Raw genomic sequence first — 22,059 nt, 5'->3', positions numbered from 1 at the left:
TGACACATTTTATACTTCTAGTCATACTATTAGGTGGACTTTTGACACTTCTTATACATCTAGTCATACTATTAGGTGGACTTTTCATATTTCCTTTACACCTAGTCATACTATTACGAGGACTTTTGACACTTCTCATACATCTAGTCATACTATTAGGTGGACTTTTCATATTTCCTTTACACCTAGTCATACTATTACGAGGACATTTGACACTTCTCATACATCTAGTCATACTATTAGGTGGACTTTTGACACTTCCTATACATCTAGTCATACTATCATGTGGACTTTCGACACTTCTTCTACAATCTTATATTATTATGTGGACTTTTGACACTTCCTATACATCTAGTCATACTATCATGTGGACTTTCGACACATCAACAATCTAAGCATACTATCACGTGGAATTTTAACACTTCCTATACATATAATCACACTATCACATGGACTTTCGAATCCAGCCATACCATTACGTTGGCAGATCCTTACCTTGACCCCGTAGAAGTGCAGGTGGAAGCTGGTGATCTTCTTGAAGCCGTCCTGCGTCTTGACGAACTGCGCGTCGCCGCGCAGCTGGGCGTGGCAGGTCACCTGGAAGTGGTTCTTCTTCTGGCAGACGAACGCCTCGTCCGAGTTAGAGAAGTTGAAGCCCTTGTCGGCGTCCACCCGGTAGTGCGGAGGCGGACTAAACCAATATTAATTACATTCATTGATTCGGCAGTCACTTTGTGGTAAAATCTATCCATTTTTAATTAATATAATTTCTTAAAATCTACTGTGACACGTGTTTCGATGCAAACGGTGTTTGAAAATGATGCGGAATGCATCGAAACACGTGTCACAGTGGATTTTAAGAAATAGTGGTATTTACTATGTTAAACATTATTTAAAAAAATATATCAATATCAATTCATTATATTTTAAACAATTTCCATATGCAAAATACCCGGATGAATTAAAAAAAAATATCAGGTCAAATTTATGAGCTGCATTTACCACGCTACTAAACTGTATTTCAAACTAATATGTAAATATACAACATTTTGAGTGTGTCCAAATAACTTATAAATAATAATAATAAAACCCTTATCCGCACCCCAATGGTGCATAGGGCACTGCGTCATATAAACGCAGTGTTATCTTGATCGTTTACACATGAAGGAAAGGTGATCAGCCCTCCGCTTCAGGTACCAGTCCAGGGTAATATTGAATAAATATGACAGTGAAAAAAATCACTTATATTTATTTTACCCCCCTTGGGAATCGAACCCGGGACCTCCAGAACGGTAGCCGAGCGTGCTGACCATTACACTACGGAGGCGGACAGCCAAGCGGAGGCCAAAATACTTATACTTTAGATTATCTCATAAAAATAACTCCTATAATTGGAATTCCAGTCAAAATGTTGTAAATAAATTATCTGGTCAAATTATAAGCTAAAAAAATAAAGATGAAAATGAATTTCTTCTGGCGTTTCTCATGTGTGTGATTATAATCCAGGATTCGGACCTCACATACTAATAAAAGAGATTCTGCTCAATAAAAAGCTTCTTTTCATCTCACCAATAGATGTCTCTAGTGAAGTTCTAGTGATTCAAGAACAACGTTTCGAAATTGGTTCATATATGTATGTAGAAGTTCCAAGAATTTTAGTAGTGTGGTTGTCAAAAATGCGTAGAATTGGTGAATGTTACATGTGTGTAAAGTGATCACTTAAACCAGCATGACGATCGTCAGCCCGGTAAATACCCAGTCTGGGCATTGACGGGGCTAAGGACTGTCATAGGCTTATTAATCCAATTATAGAAGTTATTTTTCATATTATTTTTTGACATCTCATCAAAGATGAAGAAGAATATGGAAGTCTGGGCATTTACGGGGCTGACGACCGTCATAAGCTGGTTTAAGTGATCACTTTACACACGAGTAAAATTGACCAATTCTACCCATTATTGATAACCACAATACTAAAATTCTTGGAAGTTCTGTATATATAGTGTATTTGGACCCACTCAAAATTTTATAAAAAAATTATAAATCAAAGTTTTGAAAAACTGGGAGAGGTGAGTACTAGTAGTTGCGGTACCCACAGTCGCTCGAAGGCCTGGTCGCAGAGCGCGTGCCAGCCGGCCTGCTGGAAGGGCTGGAAGCGGATGCACTGGTAGGCCGGGTCGGCGCCCGCGTCCCCCGGCGCCTCCACGGCCGGCAGCGCGCCGCCCAGCGTGACCAGCACGTGCGGCGCCGGCTGGTGGCTGCGCGGGGCCAGCTCCTCGCCGGCTGTGTGCAATATCATATGTTAATATGTGTATATATGTGTGTGTACTGCGCCTCCACGGCCGGCGGCCACCAGCACCTCACCGGCTAGGTGGGGGGGAGCATGGGCTTGTTAGGACCAGGGGTGAGTTTGTATAAGTGTTTATATGCGAACATGTGTATATATGTGTGTATACAGCGCCTCCACGGGCTCGTCAGGACCAGGAGTGGTATATATGTATATATACATATGTGTATATATTGTCAACATTGTGAATAGGTGCATGTGTGTATATATGGAAAAATGTGTACCGCACCCAACGGTGCATAGGGCACTGCATCGTGGCGACGTAGTGTTATCTTGATCGTTAATTGCATGAAGGCAAGGTGATCAGCCCTGCGCTTCTTGTACCAGTCCAAGGTGATATGAAATAAATATGAGAGTGAAAATCGGCCAAATTTATTTTGACCCCCCTGGGAATCGAACCCGGGGCCTCCAGCACGGTAGCCAAACGCGCTGACCACTGCGCTACGGAGGTGGACATGTCAATAGGCGGGATTGCCGAATTTGGAGCGGGGAAAACCCAGAAGCCTTTGTCGAGACACTCTTGCATCCATTAAAAGTCACTGTTTGGTGTGCTTTATGGGCTGGTGGAATCATTGGCCCATATTTTTTTTAAACGGTGCCGGCCAGAATTGTACATACATTTAATAGAGAGCACTACAGAACCACGATTACCGACTTCTTCGTACCTCAGTTAAATGGCATTAAAGTGCCAGAGCTGCGGTTTCAACAAGATGGCGCAACACACCCTATAAATGCGTATATTAACAATAACAAGAATTAAAAATAAATATGGGAGTCCAACACTGCAATATATCGTTCCGAACGTTTTTAATTTGTTGCCGACGGAGGTTAGAGGTCAAAATAAAATATGGAACAAAGGCGAAATAAAGGAATGGGTAAATGATCGAGAGTTAATTTTATGAAAATTGTTAAATTTATTTATTTTTTTTCTCTTTTTTGTATATTAGGTTAAAATCGTTAAAAACAATAAAAAAATGTATTAAAAAAGAACTACACCGACAAGACACACAAGTGCCAGGACTGTGGTTTCAACAAGATGGCGCAACATGCCGCCAAATTTATCTCTCAAAAAAATCATCCTACATATACAAACACATAGACATGTAATCTGACTTACCCGGCTCGCACTTGACATTGGACACCATCTCCTGCGACATCTTGCGCTTCTTGGGCGCTGGCGGCGCCTGCAGGCCGGCGTACGCCTGCGCGCCGCACTCGGCCGGCGCGAGCGGGTGCCCCAGCGGCGCGTCCAGCGGCGCGCCCAGCGGAGCGCCCAGCGGCGCGCCCAGCTGCCCGAGCTCCGGCCGGCCCTGGACCATCGCGTCGTACAGGAGGATGCTGCGGCCGTCGAGGAGGCTGGCGGATTCGAGGTAGGGATCGTCTGGGGACAGAGTTTCATATATGCATGATCACACAAGCCTTGAGAATGGTCCATGGGTGGTCAGATGATATGTCCCTTAGAGACAAAATAAAGAACTTTATAAAATTAAACGTTGTTTTAGCCACTTTTTTATTATTAGCAATATCCAGGCTAGCAAGAAGCTTGATACCAACCCAATAAATGAAAGCTGTCCCACCGCATGCCCAGATCTGGTACCCAAGCATCTAGGCTTCCTGACAGATCTGCTCTTGCAAAGCAATTTTTTTTAACTAAGTTGCGAAATTTATTGAAAATGTGAAACAATATAAAATTGTATCCCCATTTTACTGTGAATTTACTGCCAATCTAAATAAATACAAGATTGTAAGTCCATCACCAAATTTTCTAGAAGTACCCCAGTGTAGGCAGTGAAAGGGATTAGTGTTTAGTTCAATTAGTCAGCTAGATCCGACTCCGACCCGACGCTGGCCGGTACACAGACGCCCACAACCCCGACCAGCACAGCAGACAGACACGGAACATACCAACCCAAGAATGACTCCCTTACCTATGAGCGAGTTGTGCATCATGCTGTGATGCGACAGCTGCGACGGCTTGAGCTCCGTGTAGATCTGCGCGCCGGGCCCCAGCAGCGCGCCGGCGTGCCCGGGCGAGACGGGCACGTGCGCCTGGCGCTGCGCCCCCGCGGGGCCCGCCAGCAGCGCGTGGTGGGCCCCCTTGCTCTCGGGCGGGCTGTACGGGTGCTCGGAGCCCGAGTCGGGCGGGCTGTCGGGCAGGCTGTGCCTTGAAAGGAATGTTACACGAATCAGCATTATAGTTGAATTTCCACAAGCTTCTGCAAGTGGCCTAGACATTGTTCCTCATCAGTAGTTGAGTTTCCACAAGCTTCTGCAAATGGCCTAGACATTGTTCCTCATCAGTAGTTGAATTTCCACAAGCTTCTGCAAGTGGCCTAGACATTGTTCCTCATCAGTATGATCATTTTTCAATGATCATTTTTGATATGTTAAACAGGGGTGTGTAATGTCACCGCGCCTGTTTAATCTATACATGGATAATCGAATAATATTCATATGTCATGTGCGGTGTATGTCAAGTGGTGATGTGGCATGGAGCTGGCGGTAGACGACCTACCCTGCCGCGGATCTCTGCGGATGGTGAGGGTCCTGCCCCAAAGAGGCTGCGAAGTACCCGTCGGCGGGGCCGACCCCGCTCTCGCTGTTGATGAAGTCCTCCAGCTGGGCCTCCATGAAGTCCAGGGCTTCATTGTCGATGCCGCCCACGAAGTCCGATCGCACTGGAAGTAACGAAAAATGCAAAATGTTAGAACTAAAGATAATCCATCAAAAGTACTCGGACATTATAAAAGTACATGATTATTCTACAAAAATAGCGTTTTTTTATTATAATTAAAAAGAGCGGTAAGCGCAAATCTGGCGAATTGTACCCAATTGCCATATGACCTGAGCGCAGGTCATGTGAATTGTACCCAATTGTCATCTGACCTGAGCGCAGATCAAGTGAACTGTACCCAATTACCATCTGACCTGAGCGCAGATCAGGTGAAATGTACCCAATTGCCATCTGACCTGAGCGCAGATCAGGTGAATTGTACCCAATTGCTGGCTGACCTGGGCGCAATTAGCGAAGGGGGTAAGTAAGAGTGATGCTACAAGAGCGGCAAGTGTTACGACAGAGGGGGGATCTAGACGAGAGTGTTCAGAGCCGTGAAGCTATGTACGAATCAACAGTAAAAGCGATTTACACGCTTCGACTGGCAGACTATATCAAAAATTCCACATACACGCCATACTGCAGATCACGCTGAGAGAACGCAAGAGACGGATTAGACATTAAAAACACCTTGCAGTTAAAAAAAACTATTTAAGCTTATAATTTGACCAGATTATTTATTTACAACATTTTGAGTGTGTCCAAATACTTTTGGACACACTCAAAATGTTGTAAATAAATTATCTGGTCAAATTATAAGCTTAAATAATAAAAATGAAAATGATATTTTCTGGCGTTTCTCATGTGTGTGATTATAATCCAGGATTCGGAACTCACATACTAATAAAAGAGTTTCTGCTCAGTAAAAAGCTTTTTTTTCATCTCACCAATAGATGTCTCTAGTGAAGTTCTAGCGATTCAAGTACAATGTTTCGAAATTGGATCATATATAAACTTCCGAGAATTTGAGTAGTATGGAGCGAGTGTTTTTGCCTAGAATTTCCACTCATGAATTACATGAAATTATAGTAACTTTAAACATAAAGAGTAAATCCACTCACGAGTAGGCATAGGCTATGAAACTTATAAAGTTGAAGCCTGAGTAGGGTCATGATAAACGGTGTTGCATAAGCCGTAGCTAGATTTCAGAGTCATTTCATTTTAGTACTTTAGGTAATTAAAAAAAAAAGTATTGGTGAATATTACACATGTGTAAAGTGATCATTTAAACCTGCATATCATCGTATAAGTATATAATAAAATAATAATAAAACCCTTATCCGCACCCCAATGGTGCATAGGGCACTGCGTCATATAAAAGTAGTGTTATCTTGATCGTTTACACACGAAGGAAAGGTGATCGGCCCTCCGCTTCACATACCAGTCCAGGGTTATATTGAATAAATATTACAGCGAAAAATTCACTTATATTTATTTGACCCCCCTGGGAATCGAACCCGAGACCTCCAGAACGGTGGCCGAGCGTGCTGATTATTACACTACGGAGGTGGACATTTATACAAAAATAATAAAATAAATTGAAAGAGAGAAAGAAGACAGATGAATCACTATGGGAATATTTTTTTTAAGTGGATTTGTATTTGATTTAGTTGGTTATTTACTATGGGTAAGAAAAAAACTAACTAACCATCACGCCGCTTCCCTCAGGGGTAGGCAGAGAGAATAGAACGTCACACCCCTCTGTCCTTGCAAACATTCTTCGCCTCTTCCACGTTCATGCATCTCCTCATACATACCCGCCGATTGTTACGACTCCCAACCTGACCACTTTCAAGTATTTGGCATACCTGATCGCGCCATGCTTTTCTCGATCTTCCTCTGCTTCTTTTCCCAATAACATTCGCCTCATAAATTTGTTTTACCGTTCTTTCCTCACTCATTCGTTCCATATGTCCAAACCATCTCAACACACCTTTCTTCCATTACACTACAGAGGCGGACAAAAATATATAAATAATATTATATTTATATATGTACGATGCGGCCCTGGAAATGAATTTACAAGCAAATCATAGAATTTAATTTCACTTTTCAGGTATAAGCAAAACATGTGGTTCGAGACGACTCACTTTCATATGTGGGTTAGGTGGATACATCGCTCACTCCTTTCAAGAACGTCATAAAACAAAAAACTTGATTTTACAGGAGAACGTTTTTAAAGTTTAAAAATATAATACAATGTTTCAAAAATAAATATCAAGCCACTTATTGAACTTTTTACTGTGCAACAGATCTTTTTGGGTAAAACCTGAAGGTTTTTTCTCCATTTGAAAAATATTTAGTATATATCAAAAAATAATTAAACAATACCTTTTCTTCAAAATGCAAAAACAACATTTTCTGCCCTGTAGCAGGTAAATATTAAGTTAAAAATATGCCACTTTTGCTGGGATATTGTATATTTTCTGGGCATTCCGAAAACATGCACAACTTAAAATTGACGATTTTTGATTTATGACGTTCTTGAAAGGAGTGAGCGACATTGCCTCTGTTTTTCTTCGTTTGCTGAAATGAACTTTGAGTGTTATGCTATAGATCCATCACACACTCTCACAATTTATAAAGTCATTGAATTATGAAGCTAATTGAACAATGGAGATCAGGAGATAGATCGCATCATTCGGCCACATCATCCGAGATTTTTATACAACTCTACTATAGAACTTATATATAACTTATAATGTATAGAACTTTCTGGATTATCTCCAATTACAGGAGTTATTTTCATATTATTTTTTGTCCGCCTCCGTAGTGTAATGGTCAGCACGCTCGGCTACCGTTCCGGAGGTCCCGGGTTCGATTCCCAAGGGGGGTAAAATAAATATAAGTGATTTTTTCACTGTCATATTTATTCAATATTACCCTGGACTGGTACCTGAAGCGGAGGACTGATCACCTTTCCTTCATGTGTAAACGATCAAGATAACACTGCGTTTATATGACGCAGTGCCCTATGCACCATTGGGGTGCGGATAAGGGTTTTATTTTATTATTATTATTTTTTGACATCTCATCAAAGATGAAGAAGAATATGGAAGTCTGGGCATTTACAACAACCACGCTACTCAAATTCTTGGAAGTTCTATATACATGAACCAATTTAGAAACCTTGTCCTTGAATCACTTGAACTTCACTAGAGACATCTACTGGTGAGATGTCTCTAGTGAAGAAAACAGCTTCTTTACATCTCACCAATAGATGTCTCTAGTGAAGTTCTAGTGATTCAAGAACAAGGTTTCCAAATTGGTTCATATATACAGAACTTCCAAGAATTTGGGTAGTGTGGTTGTCAATAGTGGGTTGAATTGGTGAATGTTACACGTGTGTAATGTGATCACTTAAACCAGCCTATGACGGTCGTCAGCCCCGCAAATGCCCAGACTTTCATATTCTTCTTCGTCTTTGATGAGATGTCAAAAATAAAATGAAAATAGCTCCTATAATTGGAGATAATCCAGATTAGTGAACAAGTATTTGGACACACTCAAAATGTTGTAAACTTTATTAATTGCTGTACGTATTTCTATTTTTTTTAATAATCTAAACAAAGACCAGTTTTATTTACATATAAAATTTCTAAACCAGTTGATTTATTAAAATTATCCTGTCAATAGTATGTAATAGAATGACTGTATGTAAGGATGCTGAGGGACTAAGGGTTGTATGGTGTCAGGAAAGACGAGTGTAGCGTTCCATCCTCTCTGCCTACCCCTGCGGATATACGGCGACATAGCGGTAGAGCAATACTAGCAGCCAATAGTGTTGACCATCGCAGAATCTGTATGACCTTATACAATGAATCCGCGACCAACCAGCCGTGAGATCGATTGGAAAAAAAATTAGTCTAGTTGGAGACAATTTTTTTTTGCGGACGGCGAAACAGAGCGAGACGACCAAACGGTCATCTTAAAGGTTCAGAAAAGGAATAAGCAAGCAACCATCACGACAACTCCCCGAAGCAGCAGGCAGAGAGAACAGAGAGAACTCCAGAACTCACAAAACACTCTGCCTTTGCAAACATATCGCTCACTCTTTCAATAACGTCATATAATATTTCAAAAACCTCAGTTTTCGAAATGCCCAGAAAATGTACTATATCCCAGCAAAAGCGGCATATTTTTAACTTAATATTTACCCGCTACAGGGCAGAAAGTGTTGTTTTTGCATTTTGAAGAAAAGGTATTGTTTAATAATTTTTTTAAATATCCTTAACATTTTTCAAATGGAGAAAAACCTTCAGGTTTTACCTAAAAAGATCTGTTGCACAGTAAAAAGTTCAATAAGTGGCTTGATATTTGTTTTAAATACATTTTATTACACATTTAAACTTTAAAAATGATCTCCTGAAAAATCAAGTTTTTTTGATGGTATGACGTTGATTTTTCAGGAGATCGTTTTTAAAGTATAAAAATATAATAAAATGTATTAAAAATAAATATCAACCCACTTATTGAACTTTTTACTGTGCAACAGATCTTTTTAGGTAAAACCCGAATGTTTTTTTCTCCATTTGAAAAATATTTAGTATATTTAAAAAAATAATTAAACAATACCTTTTCTTCTAAATGCAAAAACAACACTTTCTGCCCTGTAGCGGGTAACTATTGAGTTAAAAATATGCTGCTTTTGATGAGATATAGTACATTTTCTGGGCATTCTGAAAACATGACCAACTGAAAATTGACAATTTTTGTTACATGACGTTGTTGAAAGGAGTGAGCGATGTATGATACCACCTCTCGTGACAGTTCTTTTTGAAGTATCACGGATCCGATGTCGGATAGGTCCTTTTTCTTGGTGCTGTCACTCACACCCGGTCTCAGCGATTGTGTGGTATGAGCGACTGACCTAGTGAGGTCACCACACCTAACTCACTGGACTATCCAGTACAGATTGCGTACGGGTTATCTGATGTTACCATTTGGATCATTCAATGCCGCCGATAATGATGCAACACACTTCGAGATAACGCAGAAGTCCATATACATATCGCGCACTCCTTTCAAGAACGTCACAAATCAAAATACTCGATTTTTCAGGAGAACGTTTTCAAAGTTTAAAAATATAACACAATGTATTAAAAATAAATATCAAGCCACTTATTGAACTTTTTACTGTGCAACAGATCTTTTTAGGTAAAACCTGAAGGTTTTTTTCTCCATTTGAAAAATATTTAGTATATTTAAAAAAATAGTTAAACAATACCTTTTCTTCAAAATGCAAAAACGACACTTTCTGCCCTGTAGCGGGTAAATATTAAGTTTAAAATATCCCGCTTTTGCTGGGATATAGTACACTTTATGGACATTCCGAAAACATGCACAACTGAAAACTGACAATTATTGATATATGATGTTTCGAAAATTTACCGAGTATATGAATTGTCACTAATTTTTCTCATCCTCTTCTTCTTCTTCTTCTGTGCGTAGCCAATGCGAATGCTTTGCGAACTAATAATAATAATAAAACCCTTATCCGCACCCCAATGGTGCATAGGGCACTGTGTTATATAAACGCAGTGTTATCTTGATCGTCTACACATGAAGGAAAGGTGATCAGCCCTCCGCTTCAGATACCAGTCCATGGTAATATTGAATAAATATTACAGTGAAAAAATCACTTATATTTATTTTACCCCCCTCGGGATTCGAACCCGGGACCTCCAGAACGGTAGCCGAGCGTGCTGACCATAACACTACGGAGGCGGACTTGACACAAATATTTTTAAATGCTTTTAGTGTGTACTTAATTGTCGATATCACGTATGACGCTAACAGGTTTAGCAGTGTAATCACCCTTTAGCGATGTAAACGCACTCCCTCTCTGTATGTTAAGTCGACCAGAAAACTGGCATATCGTGTTCAAATGTACAACCCCTACATAAATATTTGCTGCGCCCACCCCGCTGTTTTATTAGCCTTCCCTTCCGGGTGTTGTGTACCTAGTACACATTGCTTCCAATAACCATAATATATCTATAAATACAAGATTTTAGGTTTTTGAAAGAGAAGAATGCAGATCTGAGTGTGAAATATTGGTAAACGGAGAGATTTTGGAACAGGTAGATGATTTCGTGTATTTGGGTAGTATGTTTTCCAGGGATGGAAAGATTGATAAAGACATAGAAAGGAGAGTAAATGCTGGGAACAAAGTGAATGGTGCACTGAAATCAGTTATAGCAAATAAAAACCTATCAGCGGAAGCTAAACTGGCAGTGCACAACGGAGTCCTGGTTCCGACTCTAATGTATGGAAGTGAAACACGGAGTTGGCAAAAGAAGGATGAAAGTAGACTGAATGCAGTCGAAATGCGATCCCTCAGAAGAATGTGCGACGAAACGATGTATGATAGATGTGCGAATAGTGAAATAAGGAAGGAATGCAAAGCTGAGATAAGCATTATCGATAAAATTAAGAAAGGTGTGTTGAGATGGTTTGGACATGTAGAACGAATGAGTGAGGAAAGAACGGTAAAACAAATTTATGAGGCGAATGTTAGTGGGAAAAGAAGCAGAGGAAGACCGAGAAAAACATGGCACGATCAGGTATGCCAAATACTTGAAAGTGGTCAGGTTAGGAGTCGTAACAATCGGCGGGTATGTATGAGGAGATGCATGAACGTGGAAGAGGCGAAGAATGTTTGCAAGGACAGAGTGGTGTGGCGCTCTATTCTCTCTGCCTACCCCTGCGGGGAAGCGGCGTGATGGTTAGTTAGTTAGTTAGTTAGCTTAGATTTTAGGTATTCCCCCATAACATATTTGCGAATTCATTTAAAAAATAATATTAATAATAATCAGAATTTATCGGGTACATCGGAGGTATTGCGTATATAAACAGCGCGTGAAGAGTGTGCGGGAACTGCGACACTATATTGGCATCTCACTCTTGCGTACTTGCATACTTGCACTGTGTAAGCGTGAGGAGCTCAAAGCTCAATGTTCTCTAGCTAGCGGTCAGTTGATCTTCAGTCCCGACAAGAGCGGACCTATGCTTGTTTTGTGAGAGTTGTCATATTGTTTTTTAGTTATTATACAGACCTGAATGATGGAAGTTTAACTTCTGAAACATGTAGTCTATAATAAAACTCAAGTGGTAAAAAACAAGTGTTTTCTTTAATCATTGTTTTTTAATGTTTTCAGCAATAAATGTAAATTATTATAATTTTTGACTTCATTTATAATTAATTAGGGGATAAGCTATGAATATCCGTATTTTTCCAATTTAAAATCGCTAATTTTTTATTGTGTTGTTACTACCCAACACCAAGACGCGTGTTTTATTTTAATACCGGGTGGGAAAGGTTAAGCGCATATCGCTCACTCCTTTCAAGAACGTCATAAATCAAAAATCGTCAATTTTCAGTTGTGCATGTTTTCGGAATGCCCAGAAAATGTACTACATCCCAGCAAAAGAGGCATATTTTCAACTTAATATTTACCCGCTACAGGGCAGAAAGTGTTGTTTTTGCATTTTGAAGAAAAGGTATTGTTTAATTATTTTTTTAAATATACTAAATATTTTTCAAATTTAGAAAAAAAACCTTCAGGTTTTACATAAAAAGATATTTTGCACAGTATAAAGTTCAATAAGTGGCTTGATGTTTATTTTTAATACATTGTATTATATTTTCAAACTTTAAAAACGTTCTCCTGAAAAATCAAGTTTTTTATATATGACGTTCTTGAAAGGAGTGAGCGATATGCCAGCCAAGCTGGCATTTTTGGTAGCAAAGGACACACCCATTTATTTATATAAATTTTTAGCACATTTGCGCACGTTCTATTAAAATTGCCATCATATTATTTTTTGACATCTCATCAAAGATGAAGAAAAATATGGAAGAAGAAGCATTTACGGGGCTGACGACCGTCATAGGCTGGTTTAAGTGATCACTTTACACACGTGTAACATTCGCCAATTCTACCCATTATTGACAACCACACTACTCAAATTCTTGGAAGTTCCATATATATGAACCAATTTAGAAACCTTGTTCTTGAATTACTAGAACTTCACTAGAGACATCTATTGGTGAGATGTAAAGAATTGGTGAATTGGTGAATGTTACACGTGTGTAAAGTGATCACTTAAACCAGCCTATGACGGTCGTCAGCCCCGTAAATGCCCAGACTTCCATATTCTTCTTCATCTTTGATGAGATGTCAAAAAATAATATGAAAATAACTCCTGTAATTGGAGATAATCCAGGTTTTGTGAACAAGTATTTGGACACACTCAAAATGTTGTAAAATTGCCATCTCTGAAGAGAAGAAACTCATCCAGTCCTCTGATGATCTACAAGATCGAGATAAAGTGCGTATATATGTATAATACATCATCACATATGCGTCAATTTTTCGCTCTGGTGAACGTCTAAGCGAAAGTTCCACGCTACCAGAGAATTACGAACCGATTATCTGCCTTCATTTGCACAAATTGTAAATCTGATCTTATATTTTGCTGTATGATTTATTGGACATAGTCATGAAGAAAAACTAACTAAGCATCACGCTAATTCCCCGCAGGGGTAGGCAGACAACAGAACGCCAAAATCTGTCTTTAAAAACGATCTTCGAGAACGCCAAAATCTGTGTTTAAAAACGATCTTCGCCTCTTCCAGATTCACGCAGATGCGATCCTCGTACATACTCAGAGGAGATCCTCATACATAATAGAAAATAATAAAACCCTTATTTGCACCCCAATGGTGCATAGGGCACTGCGTTATATAAACACAGAGTTATCTTGATCGTTTACACACGAAGGAAAGGTGATCAGCCCTCCGCTTCAGGTACCAGTCCAGGGTAATATTGAATAAATATTACAGTGAAAAAATCACTTGTATTTATTTGACCCTCCCTGGGAATCGAGCCCGGGAGCTCCAGAACGGTAGCCGAGCGTGCTGACCACTACACTACGGAGGCGGGCAGCAATTAGGAGTTTTTAAATCACATTTTTAAATCATATTTTCATATGGTGTACGGAGTGCGTGGAATTTTTAGGTAAGTGAATTGTAATTAACCATGAGTATTTCAATGTTTTAAAATTTAGTACGTAAACCCTGATGATGACAAGGTTCTTGTCGAAACCGGTTGGATCAAGTGTACCAATAAAAAGTGGTTAAATCAAAGTATATAAATTGTGAACTAAATTTTAAACTCCGTAGTGTAATGGTCATCACGCTCGCCTACCGTTCTGGAGGTCCCGGGTTCGATTCCCAGGGGGGTTTAATAAATACAAGTGATTTTTTCACTCTAATATTTATTCAACATTACCCTTGACTGGTACCTGAAGCGGAGGGCTGATCACCTTTCCTTCATGTGTAAACGATCAAGATAACACTGTGTTTATATGAAGCAGTGCCCTATGCACCATTGGGGTGCGGATAAGGGTTTTATTATTATTATTATTAATATTTATTCAACATTACCCTCAAGCGGAGGGCTGATCACCTTTCCTTCATGTGTAAACGATCAAGATAACACTGCGTTTATATGAAGCAGTGCCCTATGCACCATTGGGGTGCGTTAAGGGATTTATTATTTTATTATTATATCATATAATTGATCGCAACCTGAAAAACATCACTTGTCGACGTATCAAAACGGGTACAAGTGATTTGCAAGCGTCCAGCCAACAGTATCGGGCCCACATGCGCAACGCTCGCATCGCTTTGGCCATCGCCGGGAGTCGAACCAGTTATATTTCGGATCAGCACTCGCGAACTCGTCATTCACCCACTGGACTAAATGCGGACAGGTTCCGTTGCCTCAAGCTGCGTTTCGACAGGAAAATCTTACGCAACGAAATGGGGAATGCCACATGCTACTTGGTTGCTATATTTTAACACTGAACTAACTAACAATGACACTTTTATTTTTTGACATCTCATCAAAGATGAAGAAGAATATGGAAGTCTGGGCATTTACGGGGCTGACGACCGTCATAGGCTGGTTTAAGTGATCACTTTACACACGTGTAACATACACCAATTCTACCCATTATTGACAGCCACACTACTCAAATTCTTAGAAGTTCTATATATATATGAACCAATTTTTGAAACATTGTTCTTGAATCACTAGAACTTCACTAGAGACATCTATTGGTGAGATGAAAAGAAGCTTTTAATTGAGCAGTTAATAAACTCTTTTATTAGTATGTGAGGACCAAGTCCTGGACTCACACACATGGATGAAAATAACTCCTGTAATTGGAGATAATCCAGATTTTGTGAACAAGTATTCAGACACACTCAAAATGCTGTAAAAATATTTAAGGCAGCTAAAAATTAGCGTTTGTTAATTGCGAGTTGCAATAAGGATATTTATATTTATACCAGATTGGATGGCAACTTAAATGTGCTCCAAAGAGCAAGAGCAGGGAGACAGTTGCTGACTGGTATCAAGGTCCGGCAGGTGTTCTATCTGGGGCATGTGCTGGGAGGAGACAAGTACGAGCTGTTGCACCTAGTGGAGGGTCCACGAGGTGTGGGCAGAAGGCAGATCTCCTGGCTCCGGGATATACCAGGCTGGACGGGGTTTAGAACTGTCTAGAGCTGCCCGAGACAAGGACAATTACTCTCAAGTAATAGCCGACGTCAGGGGGACCTGACACGACACTTACAAAAGAAAAAGAAGAAGAATTAAGGGTTTACGACAATGTCCCGATAGATCAAGAAAATCGAGTACGTACCTTCGTGATGTATTAAGTAATAAGGCAAAGTTGGCGTTTTAAACGAAGTCGCAATAAAATATATAAATAAAATTACGCGGCGCGTCAATCAATACTGGAGAGACTGCGCAGAGACACAGGGTGAAAAGCTGACGCCATTTTTACGCTAAAATACCTAGGACTGCTGCAAAATCATGTATGGTGGATGTTCCAATGGTGATATAAGGAAAGGGTGCAAGGCTGAGATAAGCATTGTCCAGCAAAATAAGGAAGGTGTGTTGGGATGAAGCCTTCATAGGAAGATGTTCCAATGGTGATATAAGGAAAGAATGTAAGGCTGAGATAAGCATTATCCAGCAAACTAAGGAAGATGTGTTGAAATGAAGCCTTTATAGGAAGATGTTCCAATGGTGATATAAGGAAAGGGTGCAAGGCTGAGATGAGCACTATCCAGCAAACTAAGGAAGGCGGGTTGGGATGGTTTGGGAAGGATGAGAGTAGACTGGATGCAGTCGGGATGCCATCTCTCAGTGCGGCAAGACCATGTATGGTAGATGTTCCAATAGTGATATAAGGAAAGGGTGCAAGGCTGAGATGAGCACTATCCAGCAAACTAAGGAAGGCGGCTTGGGATGGTTTGGGAAGGATGAGAGTAGACTGGATGCAGTCGGGATGCCATCTCTCAGTGCGGCAAGACCAGGTATGGTAGATGTTCCAATGGTGATATAAGGAAAGGGTGCAAGGCTGAGATGAGCATTATCCAGCAAACTAAGGAAGGCGGGTTGGGATGGTTTGGGAAGGATGAGAGTAGACTGGATGCAGTCGGGATGCCATCTCTCAGTGCGGCAAGACCAGGTATGGTAGATGTTCCAATGGTGATATAAGGAAAGGATGTAAGGCTGAGATAAGCATTATCCAGCAAACTAAGGAAGGTGTGTTGAGATGGTTTGGGAAGGATGAGAGTAGACTGGATGCAGTCGGGATGCCATCTCTCAGTGCGGCAAGACCATGTATGGTAGATGTTCCAATGGTGATATAAGGAAAGGGTGCAAGGCTGAGATGAGCACTATCCAGCAAACTAAGGAAGGCGGGATGGGATGGTTTGGGAAGGATGAGAGTAGACTGGATGCAGTCGGGATGCCATCTCTCAGTGCGGCAAGACCATGTATGGTAGATGTTCCAATGGTGATATAAGGAAAGGGTGCAAGGCTGAGATGAGCACTATCCAGCAAACTAAGGAAGGCGGGTTGGGATGGTTTGGGAAGGATGAGAGTAGACTGGATGCAGTCGGGATGCCATCTCTCAGTGCGGCAAGACCATGTATGGTAGATGTTCCAATGGTGATATAAGGAAAGGGTGCAAGGCTGAGATGAGCACTATCCAGCAAACTAAGGAAGGCGGGTTGGGATGGTTTGGGAAGGATGAGAGTAGACTGGATGCAGTCGGGATGCCATCTCTCAGTGCGGCAAGACCATGTATGGTAGATGTTCCAATGGTGATATAAGGAAAGGGTGCAAGGCTGAGATGAGCACTATCCAGCAAACTAAGGAAGGCGTGTTGAGATGGTTTGAGCACGTGGAACCAATGAGTCAGGAAAGAATGGTAAAACAAATTCATGAGGCGAACGGAATTGGAAATAAGAGCGGTAGAAGACAACAGAAAACTTGGCTGGATTAAGTTTGTCAAATACTTTGGCGTAGTCAGTAATCGGCGGGTATATACGAAGATTTGCAAGATCAAACACCGTATAATATGATACGGAATGCATCGAAACACGTATCACAATAGATTTCAAGAAATATTGGTATTTACTTAGTTAAAAAAATAATAAAAACGGTCAGATTACAAAGTGACTGCCGAATCAATTAATGAATCTTCCCAACTATCCCTAGTTTAGCCTTTTATTCCTAACGAAAATATTCATTTTTAATCATGTCACACGATTAAAAAAACCTGATCATATTGTGAACCAGGTATTCGCCATGGATCTTCCTCGAAAGGCATCTAGAGGAAGACCAAATAATTCATGATTCGAAGGCATGGCCTAGGTGACGTTGTCCAGGACAGAAGGGCCTACAACCTGACGACGGGGAAAGCTGTCTCCAACAGTTTAAAAGACAATATGTTTTAATGAAGTCACAGAAGGAACGCGATTTCATCTGTTTTCATCCTTCATTCACCAACTAACATTCCGAAACAAATTAAAATTTTCAAAATTCAGTTGATTCTTGAAGATTTGAAGCGGGATTTCTTAGTAATATACCTTGTCCATTTCGTCTCGTCCTCTGTCCATCTTCCTGGTGCTCCTGATGGTGTCCCGTCTCAGGACCCTGGTCTTCCACTCCTCCAGACACAATAGTCCATGGGTACTCCATATCTAGGAACGTTCTTCAGCCCTCATCTTGAGACTCTCAATAACCCAGATATCATCGCGCACTTAGTTTTGGCTGAACGTGACCGCAGACCAAAATCAATCAAATTTTGCACTTTTGATAGTTTTTTTATTTGAAATCATGTCATTTTTATTTAAAAAAACGCACTTTTAAGAAAATCTAGAAGGAAATTGATAAAATTGTTTGTATGTCTTCGTTTGTATACTATATATTGTAAAAGGTAGGACAGGGGAGGCTGGAGGCGTTTGAGAAGTGATGCTACAGGCGCATGTTTGGGATTCAACGGTCGGAGCATGTTGGCGACAAGGACGTATCAGGCAGGGCTGGGGAGTCTAGATGCTTACTGAATAAAGTAGCCAAATGGATAGGCCATAATATAAGACACCCAGGCCTGCTTCATACGATTGAAGAAGACATGTGCGAAAGCACAAACTATAGAGGACGACCCCGCTTGACCTACATGGACCAAATGATCTCCGCCATGCGCTGTAGCGGGTACGCCGAGTTGAAGAGACGGCTGGAGACTGACCATGGAAGAAGCTAACCAATCAATACAAAGATTTTATCCCACAAAGAATATTTAAGGTTAGTACTGATATTTTAGCTGCAGACTGACACGATGATTGCCAACCTTCAGCGCGGAGTACTCGGGCCGTTGTATGAGGGGAGAGAAATAGCGAGTAATAGGTATTATATTACAAGACGTTGTGGAAGGTTAACGCATAGGAAGAAGGTGTATATCCTGGCTCGGCAACTCCGCGTATATCCTGACTCTGCTGCAGCACTGGGGCGCTGCTCAGAGCAGCTGCAGACTGACACGATGATTGCCAACCTTCAGCGCGGAGTACTCGGGCCGTTGTATGAGGGAAGAGAAATAGCGAGTAATATGTATTATATTACAAGGCGGCGTGGAAGGTAAACGCAGCATAGGAAGAAGGCGTATATCCTGGCTCGGCAACGAGAGAGTGGCTTCTTTATAACACTGAAGCCCTTCTAAGAGCGACTGCAGACAGAGAAGAATTTTCACAATGATTGCCAACCTTCAGCGTGAAGTACCACGATAAAACAAAGAAACGAAGAAGAGAATTCATCAAAGAGGAAGGCTCGTTAGATGACCTGATAATTGTTGGAAAAAAGAAATAAACGAAGGCCGAATTTGAATTAAAAGCTGAGATTATGAAAAAACTTTGATAAATTTGGAAAAAAATCAGGCCAAATTGTCGTTTAATAGTTGAAACGCATCACTGACTGATGTCGCGACGAAAACTGAGAACCTAGGCTTACTTATGACCAAGATTTATCAACTGCAAAGACTGGAGCGAGACGAATCTTTAGATAACAGCCAACAAAAGTAGAGTAACTAACCATCACGCTGTTCCCCGCAGGGATAGGCAGAGAGAATTTAACGTCACTGCAAACAATCTAAGCCTATTTCACTTTTTTTAAAATGGGAATTACGTTCATTAATTACAGTGAAACCTCTTTCTATCGTTCCTCGAATAATCGTTTTCCCGGATGTGTCGTTTATTTTTTCTACCCCAAATTCATTTCATACAAAAATAGATCGCATCGATCGTTTCTATCCAAAATTTTACCGCATTCATCGTTCGAATTACGCTAAATATTTAATATAATTTGTCTGTTTTTTTTTTTTACATTTTCTCAATTTTGTTACATTCGATGACAATATTTCAACGTGTGCGATACAGACTATCAAAAGCTTGTGTGATGGATGCAGCAGAAGAAGTCTGAAGATCTTTGGGTCCTGTTCAACATTGTATTTTTTTTAATCAATACATTTATTAACATCTAAAACTTGTATTCTTAAAATTTCCACCTACCAATTGTTATGCGATTGGGAGGACGGTATCTTTACTCGATTGTATGTCCTTGTGTATTGACTTCTTTATCCCGCATTCATAGTTTATTTCACTAGGTCCCTTTAAAAACGATAGATAGAGGTTTGAATGTACCTCGCTTATTATATACAAGGTTCATAGATCATTAATAGTTTTTTGTCTCTTCTAACTAAATAAAGATGTTTTATTTTAATCTGTCAATTTAAAAGTTACGGTGAGATAACACATCCCTGTTTTACATCTTAAAATGAATCATTTTTAAGGATTTAAAGACACATAACATTTAAAGATGTTTTATTTGAATCTGTGTTGGAAACAGGAGAGATAATCTAGTGTGGGCCAATCAGGAACTTGTCAGCATTTGCTCATTGCTGGGAGGAAACCACGTTGCACTCCTCAAGAGAAGGCGGACTGCTGACTGTCCTCAACAGGCCTTCCGTTCCACTAGAAGAGGGTTCGACATTTTGTGTCCTAGCTTGGCCTATTCTACATTCATACGTCTCTTCATACATATGCTTTGTTGGTTTCGAATTTTACGATGTTCGACAGATGTTCGAATGGTGATATAAGGAAATATTGCAAGGATGGTTTGGGCATGTGGAACGATTGATGGAAGAAAGAACTGCAAACAATTTTTATGAATGTGGTTGGGAATACGAGCAGAGGGAGACTGAGGAAAATTTGGCATCATCGAGTACTTCAAATACTTTACAAGTGGTCAGCTCAGGAGTCGGAATAATCGGCGGGTATGTATAATCCCCTCCGTAGTGTAATGGTCAGCACGCTTGGCTACCGTTCTTGAGGTCCCGGGTTCGATTCCCAAGGGGGGTCAAATAAATATAAGTGATTTTTTCACTAATAAATATAAGTAATTTTATCTGAAGCGGAGGGCTGATCACCTTTCCTTCGTGTTAACGATCAAGATAACACTGTGTTTATATAATGCAGTGTCCTATGCACCATTGGGGTGCGGATAAGGGTTTGAATTGAATGAATGAATGTATAATCCAATATTGAACAAAAAACACAAAAAACATGAGGCGAAATTGGTGAGTAATAGAGACAGAAGAAAATCGAAGAAAATTTGGCATGATCAAGTACTTCAAATACTCGAAAGTGATTAGTTCTGAAGACGGAATAATCGACGGGTATGTATTAGAAGACACATTAATATAGAAGAGGCGGAGATTGTTTGCAAACGCAGATTGGTACGGCGTTCTATCCTCACTGCCTACCCCTGCAGAGAACAGCGTGATAGCCAGTCAAAAATAATTAAATAAAAAAAACGAAAGTAACTATCAGATAGCGAATCAACGAGCCCACACAGTAATTTTTAAAAATTGACTAAAGTACATACACAATTTCAAAACCTTTAAAAAAACACTTTTGTGAAGAATTGTTTTGTAAAAGTATGAAAACCTCAAAAAAACTATCACTTTTTAAACAATTGTTTATTAAAAGTATCACTTTGTATAATTTTGCACAAATTTATGTTTTTTTTTTCACTGTTTTATATATTTTTAAGTATTTCAACAACTGTTCTTCAAATTATGTCAAATTTTAAGTAAAGATTTATCTGTTTTTTTATTAAATGTTTATATTTGAAAGAGTATACACTGTTTATTTGAGTAAATGAAAGTTATTTGTTCGCGATTCGGGCACACACGCTATCGTCGGAACAGACTAGCAGCGAATGAAAGAAATGTATTGAAAATACAAGTATTGTTACGGACTGCTGAGCGGTGTTCCGCAAGGCAGGTGTCTCGAACCTTTAGTTTTTTTACAACATTTTGAGTGTGTCCAAATACTTGTTCACAAAATCTGGATTATCTACAATTATAGGAGTTTTTTTCATATCATTTTTTGACATCTCATCAAAGATGAAGAAGAATATGGAAGTCTGGGCATTTACGGGGCTGACCAATAGATGCCTTTAGTGAAGTTCTAGTGATTCAAGAACAAGGTTTCTAAATTGGTTCATATATATAGAACTTCCAAGAATTTGAGCAGTGTGGTTGTCAATAATGGGTAGAATTGGTGAATGTTACACGTGTGTAAAGTGATCACTTAAACCAGCCTATGACGGTCGTCAGCCCCGTAAATGCCCAGACTTCCATATTCTTCTTCATCTTTAGTTTTTTATTCACGAAG

General features: G+C 40.0%; 1 protein-coding gene across 1 annotated transcript in view; it reads right to left on the bottom strand.

Moving 5' to 3' along the window:
- LOC148301840 (uncharacterized) overlaps window positions 1-22,059 on the bottom strand; it is a 64,086-nt gene that overhangs the window by 18,702 nt on the left and 23,325 nt on the right. Inside the window, exons 2-6 of the mRNA XM_088272648.1 lie at window positions 4,863-5,025; window positions 4,276-4,511; window positions 3,465-3,728; window positions 2,097-2,283; window positions 496-691 (exon numbers count right to left, since the gene is read on the bottom strand). Coding sequence (XP_088128774.1) covers window positions 496-691; window positions 2,097-2,283; window positions 3,465-3,728; window positions 4,276-4,511; window positions 4,863-5,025 — 1,046 coding nt within the window. The remainder of the gene's footprint in view (window positions 1-495; window positions 692-2,096; window positions 2,284-3,464; window positions 3,729-4,275; window positions 4,512-4,862; window positions 5,026-22,059) is intronic.

The sequence above is a fragment of the Brachycentrus maculatus genome, unplaced genomic scaffold (genome assembly GCF_059751285.1).
Source record: "Brachycentrus maculatus isolate JH-2025_06_01 unplaced genomic scaffold, ASM5975128v1 h1tg000513l, whole genome shotgun sequence".
In the NCBI taxonomy this organism is placed as follows: domain Eukaryota; kingdom Metazoa; phylum Arthropoda; class Insecta; order Trichoptera; family Brachycentridae; genus Brachycentrus; species Brachycentrus maculatus.
Note: the sequence above shows the minus strand (reverse complement) of the source record. Positions and strands in the feature narration are given on the sequence as shown.